This window comes from Apteryx rowi, unplaced genomic scaffold (assembly GCF_003343035.1).
Source record: "Apteryx rowi isolate R43461 unplaced genomic scaffold, aptRow1 scaffold_662, whole genome shotgun sequence".
NCBI lineage: Eukaryota > Metazoa > Chordata > Aves > Apterygiformes > Apterygidae > Apteryx > Apteryx rowi.
Window position 1 is genome coordinate 448,702 of NW_020450941.1, and position 7,920 is coordinate 456,621.

A 7,920-nucleotide genomic window follows, 5' to 3' on the forward strand; every position below is an offset into this window, starting at 1 on the left:
AGAGCATGATAACAGCGCTTTAGCTTCAAAACAAGCATTTCTGTTCACAGAAAGGTGGTATCAGGCTCCCACTGGACATGCAGCTAAATGCTTTGCTCCAAGGTATTATCTATGTGTCCATCTCCCCTAGGAAGAGGCCAAGGTGTGGTGCTGCGTGCAAGTTTTTCAGGCTTCTGGAGGCATTGCCCCACAGGTAAGGTGAACTTTAGATGGATAGTGGTGGAGGAAGGTAAGTTTAGACCCAGCGTTACCTTTTTCTTCTCACACAGCTATGGCAGGTCAGACTGGCTGTTAGGGGACGGAGTGAGAAATGTTGGAGTCTGAACATCTTGTTCAGACCGACTCAAAGGCTGCTTATGTCCAAGGTGAGCAAACTGTGTGTAGCACTTGTGTTTTGCTAAACTCTGGGGAAAAGCCAGACCCTCCCCTGCTGCAAGGGAGCTAATAGTGCTGATGCCAAAATAACCCGTTAGCTGGGGGCAGCTCTCCTTCTCCCAGGGCAGTGCAAACTCCCCTAGCAGTCAATTTTGCTTGGAAATAATTGTAGGACGCAAGGTTTTTTCCTCTCGTACTTTATTCAGAGTTAGCCTGGATTATTTACTGAGCACTCGCATGCTTTACAATAGTCCAGGGAAACTTCATGTGTTCAGTGTGGTCACCAACAACCCCCACGTTCTTCTTTGGTTAGAGGGGAAAAAAGTTTTAAGTCACCATCCAACTAGCAAATACCAGCTTAGCTGCACACTAGAAGAACATGTTACACCTGATCTGCCAATGCTCAGGGACCTGGACAGGCTGAGAAGAGACGTATGGCTTGTTTCAAGTAACTTCTTCTACAGAAGAGCTTAACTCCAACTAAACAGAGTTGAGGAAACAAGTTCAGAGCAAGTCAAATGCTGCAGTCTGCCTAGACCAGGCATTTGTGAGAACAGAACCATGGAGGCCATTCCTTTGGCACCGTGGAGCCATACTCCACCTTGCATAGGATTGCTAGCACCATTTTAAGCTCCTGCGGGAGCTGCACACCCAGACTGCTCCCTAGTGCCTGCAAGAGAGGTGCAGGCTACAGGTTTGACTTCTTAGAGAAGAGCTAGCTTAAACATAAAGCAGCTTTGCTAGAAGTCATTACGCACTGAGTAGGCCAAGAGTTTCAGATGCTTGTGCCTTGGTACAACTAATGCATGTGTACTTCAGCTTCAAATAAATATCTATGACCTCAGAAGAGTAAACTCACTTCCAGACAATAAATAAAAATATTGCATTTTCTATCGGCCTGCTTGGGAGTTGATTTGGAATGTTGTTTTCAGTGCTAAAGAGAGTCCCAGGTTAAACAGTTAGTGCTTTCAGCTCTTTGGGTTGCAACAGCTTCTTGGCAGCAATGATGGTGTTCTTCATCAGCATGGCAACTGTCATGGGCCCAACTCCCCCGGGGACTGGAGTGATGTAGCTGGCTTTCTTCTTCACCCCTGCAGGAAGGAGAGTTAGAGCTCAGCATGTACATCAGGAGCAGCTGGCATTTGAAGCTGCAACCAAGCTAGCACTCCTGAAGTTTCTTGGGCTTCCAGCCTTCAAGTGAGACTTGAGAAACCAGTACTCTTGTCCCTTGTTCCCCAGGACAGGGCACACTGTACTCTGACCATCCCTGCTGCTGACCAAGCTTCACTTCAGAGCCCAAGTCAGGGGAAAAGCCACCTCTAATAATTATAGCACAGAAGTCTACAGCCAGAGACCAGATGTGGACCTCCTGCATGCTCCTGGCAAGGTCTACAAGGAAGCACTAACAGTCTGAACATTTGTAGTCTGTCTCTTCCACAAGCAGGTGTTGGTGTCTTGCCAGGTACCTAGAGATGCAGGTGCATCACAACAGCCTGCCTGGGCACTGCTGCAGCCAAGTGAGGAGCAAGGCCAACAAATAGCAAGCCAGAAGGTAAGTCCTGCATGTTTTCATGAGGTGGAACCTAGAGGCAGGAGTCCGAGTATGAAGTGAAGTAGATAGTGACCCAACTGCCCAAAATTCAGGATTCACCCTGCAATAGCACATGCACCAAGCGCTGCTACCTCAGCACTGGTCTGCATCTGCTCCATCCCACAACCCAGGACTTTCTCCCCCACTTCTCAGCAAAGTGTTTAATGCTCGAAGCACCAGATGTCAGCGCCTTTTATACCTTCAAAATCCACATCTCCAACCAGTTTTGGTTTGGCAGTGACAGGATCCTGCACTCTAGTTATGCCCACATCAATAACTGCGGCTCCTTCTTTGATCATGTCAGCTGTGATCAGATTGGGTATGCCTGCAGAAAAGAAAACCAGAACCGCTGGTGGCTSTTTGTTGTAGTCATGGCACTGCAGTTGTGTTTATTTAGCCCATCCCCACGCTGGGGCACAGCTCCGGCAGCATTTTTGTATCTGCACAAAGCCAGCAAGCTGGAATAGTATCTCAGTTCACCACAATCCCGTTGGTGGAGGCATCAGCTTCACTTAAGGGTTGTAAAAAACCCCCAGCACAGCATGGAGATGGGTAGGGAGCAGCAGCTCAGGGATCAGCCACCCTTTGAGGGTGGAGTATGTTTGTCTGGTTCTACCAGATACTGCCTCAGCTGACCCAATTCCTGAGGAACTCCAATTCCTACACCCCCCCCTCAGCTGGTTAACTCTTTAGTGAGTCCTGCTTTGGTTTGCTAACCATCTTTGGTTATTTACTCAGCTTCTGCTGCCTTTCTTCTTCATCTGCCAGCAGCAGGGCTGTTGTCCTCACCTGCAGGACCACCTTCACCACCACTACCACTTTAATCCTTGCAGGATCCTGTTTCTTTCTACCTTCTTTCCAACCTGCATTTCTCTCCTCCCTCCCCGCAGGCTTACGCCAAGCTTCTGCTGGCAAGCACAGACAACCAGAATCAACAAAATACTTCTGCAGATGAGCTATCCCCATGCCTAGGGTAGAGCCTGGAGAAGAGTACACCTGCTTGAGCGATTCCTCAGGCTCTGAAGATGGTACTGCAGCTGTCCTTCAGCATCTCCACTGTCTCTAGGTAAGCAGACCCCCATCTTTGCATTTCCCATGCACACCCCTGCCTGAATGTTTAGCAGAGCCTGTCTGGAGCTGTTCTTGGATCTCATCCGTGCTTGGGAGCGTACCAAGTCATTCTGCCAGATGTTACTTTACATTTCAAAGATGTGCAAAGAGCTGCAAACAGCTCTGCTGGTAAAGTCAAGCATGTGGCTAAGCTTATCACAGTCTAACCTGGCAGGCTCAAAGAGCCCCTCACCCACCCTCCGAGCCATTGCCTACAGAATTGCCTACATTGCCATGGAAGAGCCAGGCTCTCCTGCGCTACCAAAGCTGCTTCAGATGGGAAGGCCCCAGGACATTCCATACCAACTGGATTGTCACCTCAGAGCAAAGATTCCCATCATAAACACCACATGTAAGCATCAATGCAGTGTCCTCTGTGCACCTTGCCTACTCCATCGGAGTTTGGTCTTACCTGCTGCTGCTACCACAATATCAGCCCGAATCGTGTGTTGCTTCAGCTGCTCCTTGGGAGTGTAGCGGTGAGATATTGTCACTGTGGCATCACCTGAAAGAGTGGTTACAGAGAGCATTTTACCCATAGGTACTACCTGAACCTGGCCATTTCTAACTCTTTGCCCTCAAGACCACCCTGGTATCTCTCAGGAACATCAGATCTTGATGACCAACCACAGGGAGCAGCTTACTAAGAGGACAAGGACTACTGAAAATGGCCCTGAAGCACAGGACTGCATATGGGCGGAGTTATCAACTCCTCAGCCATGGAGGTCACAAGCACTTGAGGCCTCAAGCAGCCACAATCCACACGATGTGCCGCAGTCCATAATGCAGTCCCAGGACCGGTTTAGGAGTCCAGCAAGGACCATGTGAGAGGCACAGAGGGCTTCCTTCTGCAGCCACCTGGGGTGCCAAGGCTGCCAGGCTCCTACCTCCTGGGCGCTCGTGCCTGCCATCCGTATGCAGCAACATGGCAATGGGCATTCCCACGTTCTTCGACCTGCCAGCCACCACCACGTTCTTCCCCAGCGTCGGGATGCCTACGGCACACAAGACCGGGTCTTAAGACAAATACAAGCTGGAGATATGCTAGACAGCAGACTAATACTGCAGCAACCTACCAGTTCTCTTAATGATCTCCCACACCCCCCACGGGGTAGCCGGCAGCATGGAGTACTGGTCTAGGCACATGCGCCCCACGTTTATCACGTGAAAGCCATCAACATCTTTGTCTGGGGTCACAGCGTTGCAAATCTTTCGCTCATCAATATGTTCTGAAAGACAACAAAAAAACTTAACCCCAGGGATCAGCCAGAACCAGCTCTTTCCAGTCAGCCAGAGTCCTGACCTGCTGCACCAGCCCCTTTGCCCCTCTGGACTTTGGAAGCGTGAAGCTGCTGAAAACTTCCAGCAAGTTCAGAGCTAACAGCTCCTGCCAGAAGGGGACTGGAACCACATTGGGACTGCAGCCTCTTTAATGCAGAGAGGGTATTTTTAGACAGCCTCCAGTGTCACAACAAAGTTCAAGCTTCTGGCTCAGGAAGATGATACTACCCATACAGGAATAGACTTCTGCAAGCCCCAGCAGCATAACATATACTGTATGGTGGAGCTGCTGTATCAGCTTCTTTAGGCTGCAATGTGGCGGACGGCCAGCTCATGTCACGGGATGACTCCTGAGCTTCACCTCATTCTGGCACATACAGATGCTTCCAAACTTTTTATAAGAAGTAGGAAAGAGATGGAAGTCTAGCTACTCACCAGGCAAAGGAAGCTGCACTAACAGGCCATCCACATTGGCATCGTTATTCAGCTTGCTAATCAAATCCAGTAGCTCCTCTTCAGTAATAGAAGCTGGCTTGAGGATTGTTTCACTGCTGATTCCTGTGCAATCAAAGTGCTGTATTAGAGAGCTGTACGTATGCAAGTAGGAACCTTATTCCTCAGTCCATGCTGGTTTGCATGTCAGCCCTGCATCACCGCTGTACCAAATCTGATACGAGAACACCACGGAGTGTAGGGTTTGTGTAATGATCAATGTTTTCCAGGCTGGAGGCTGTCACAAGTCTTGCAACTTAGGGATAAGGACCATTAGTCACTGTGTGCAGCCACCCTTGGGAAAGACTATCCAAAAGTCAAAGCCCTCCCAAGCACACAGAGCCCTTTGAGAAGTCTGAGAGGAGTGTGGTGTGATGAAGATGCAGCTGCGCTTCCTGTGGACCCTCCCGACAGGGTGACAAGGGGACATTAGCTTAAACACTCAGCTCCAAAGAAGGCTTCAGCAGCCCAGGACCCCATGAGGGATTAATCATGTAGTGCCCCAACCTGCCTCAGCACATCTTCCCCAGAAGCACACTTGGGACACCTTAACAAACAGGATCTTGGCTTGCAAGATCGGAAGGAGTCACAACAAGGTAGCAGGAGCACGCTGGATGAAGACTGCATTTTGAGCAGTTGAGGGAAGGCAGCAAATCCAAGCTCCCTGCGTGCTTGATGTGGACCTGTGAGGACTGCTGATCCAAAATACAGAGCCTGATGTTGCATTACTCTATTTTAATACTTCGGGACACACGCAAACTGTGTCCATTAACTACACCCCAGTATTACTAGGAAAGCAGCCAAAAAGTAACAGCAATTGCTGGAGGAAACTTGGACTGGTGAAAAGCTGCCAGATGGCTGCATCCTGAAAGCTTCCTCCAGCATAGAGGACTCCCAGCTAAAGCAGGATGTTAAACAGTCACTTGTTCCATTTTTCCAGAACAACGGAGCCCAAGACGTACCTACATCAGCAGCTGCCTTGGTTTTGTTCAGTACGTAGGAGTGGCTTGCAGGATTTTCACCGACCAGAACAACACTGAGGTGAGGTCTCTTGTTCCCAGCTGCCACCCACTGTTCCACCTCATGTCGGGCTTCCTGTCTGATTTGCCGGGCCAGCTTCCTTCCAGAAATTACAACCGCATCATTGCTGCAACAAACGGAGTGTTAGTGAAGCAGTCAGCACTGTTAGAACCATCAAATTCAAGCTTTGTGCAACAACAACCCAGGAAGCGGGTGCCGACCGCAAGGCGTTACAGAAGCGGCTGTTACACTACAGTTGCAGTAGACCTGTGTGTGTGGCTGAAGTGAAAAAACATGATTTGCAGAAAATACCAGGTAAGCGGCACATTTCAATCTTTTAGTTTACAGCTTCACTGCCTGAAACCTTGATATTGGACAGCAGTAAAATTGCTGGAAGGACCAACTCATTTGTGCAGCCTGAGAAAGCATACAGACTGGTCTTCTCTGGAAGGGTAAGAGTCCACACGTATTTTGTCCAGCACATTTCAAGTTAGATACTATTAGTTTCCATTTTTAGAAAGTCAGCCACCCGCCCCTTTCCAACGCATGACAGCTTCACTACAAAGGACTTGCGTAAAGCAGAACTCGTTCCACCGCGTGGAGTTTCCATTACGGAGGGGTCTATTGAGCAACTCGCTCGTCCAATGCGGCGCAAGGCTTCAAGACTCCAACTTTCTGCCAGAGTAGGGAGGACGCATTTGCCTGCCATTTGAACCACACGGGAACAGCTCCTTGCATACATTTCTAGGCTAAATTGGTAACAGGAATATACAGTCACTGCCAAATGCATTCCAGGCAACTGGATACCCTGCAGTATACAGCAAGGCTTGCTCAAAATACAGCTGAGGTCACAGCTGCCAGTCCTTGCTGACAGTAGCTACGCACAAACCATTTGCTTTCATTCTTCTTCAGGTTTTATCCATCATTTGCATCCAAAAGTCATGCTTATTCACTAGTTCCTCTGTGACAGAATTAACCTTCACCAGTTTCACTTCTAGACTCGGCTCCAGCACTTGAGTCTTTGAGGCATTTGATGCAAAGCCTCGCTACAAGCTCCGTGCTCACTTGCCAGATTTCTTACTGGCTGACACCAGACCTTCAGTTAGGCCTCTCCCTCGAAGCAGGCAAAGATGCTCCACACGAGGGACACTTGTGGCACCTTCCCAAATCAGGAGGACCAGGCAACAGGCCTGTCTGGAACAGACAGCAGGCCGCCTGTTTTACAGACCTCCTCCTACCAAGATCCCTCATAAATCCAACGCTGCTGTTTTCTGGCCTTCTCTAGGTGTGACGGTACAATCCTAATCCCGCAGTTTTGGGTGGAGCGGCCATCCGAGCTGTTCCAGACGAGCGCCTGCACGAAACCACCGCAAGGTACCAGCCAGGTAAGACAGCCTTATGCCAAAACACTTAGTCAGAGACTTAGGGAACCTTTTGTTCCTTCTTAATCCCAAAGCTTTCCCATTTACTGTGCTTTTGCTGAATAGTTCATTGCTAAAGGAAATCATCCAAGTCAGATATAGTTAGCAGTAACCCGTAAGAAAACCCATCTCAGACTAGCTCAGCCTGCTGAGCCTCTTCAAAGCTTATTTCAGCTTCAGAGCTAAACCTGCGCTGGACATAAGAGGAGCCCACCAGGCACCTGTAATAATTCCTATCACCAAAAGGCGAGTTCATAAAAATGAAGGTTTCGGCGCTTACTTTACCAGTCCGTCCAAAGACAAATCGAGCCACGAATTCACCAGAATATCCCGCTTGTGTAACCTCGTGGGGACAAGCGCTTTTAGCCTCCCTGTATTGCTCAGGTGACAGTCAGAGAGGAGAAAGTAAATCCGTTTTTTGCCCAAAGTCCTAACGGGGGGAGGCACGAAGGGGGGGCACGAAGAGGGTCCCTCCGCTCCCCTCGCGCCACTTAAAGCCGCAATCAGCGCTCCTGCCGCACCGACGAGACCCCGGTCCCTCTGCGAGGGGGGGGCGGCGCTGCCCCGAGGGGCTTCTCGTGCCCCGGAGGCGGCGGGGCCTCGGCGCTGCCCGGTGCCGCAGGCAGGGCC

At 49.9% G+C, this 7,920-nt stretch overlaps 1 protein-coding gene across 1 annotated transcript; it reads right to left on the bottom strand.

Moving 5' to 3' along the window:
* Positions 1 to 555: 555 nt before the first annotated feature.
* Positions 556 to 7,911, bottom strand: MTHFD2 (methylenetetrahydrofolate dehydrogenase (NADP+ dependent) 2, methenyltetrahydrofolate cyclohydrolase; the record flags this gene model as incomplete). The annotated part of the gene is made up of 8 exons (XM_026085279.1): positions 556 to 1,466; positions 2,166 to 2,291; positions 3,489 to 3,581; positions 3,964 to 4,071; positions 4,153 to 4,305; positions 4,793 to 4,915; positions 5,812 to 5,996; positions 7,571 to 7,911. Coding segments are annotated over 8 exons (1,269 nt in total), but the record flags the coding sequence as incomplete, so codon positions are not given.
* Positions 7,912 to 7,920: the final 9 nt, after the last annotated feature.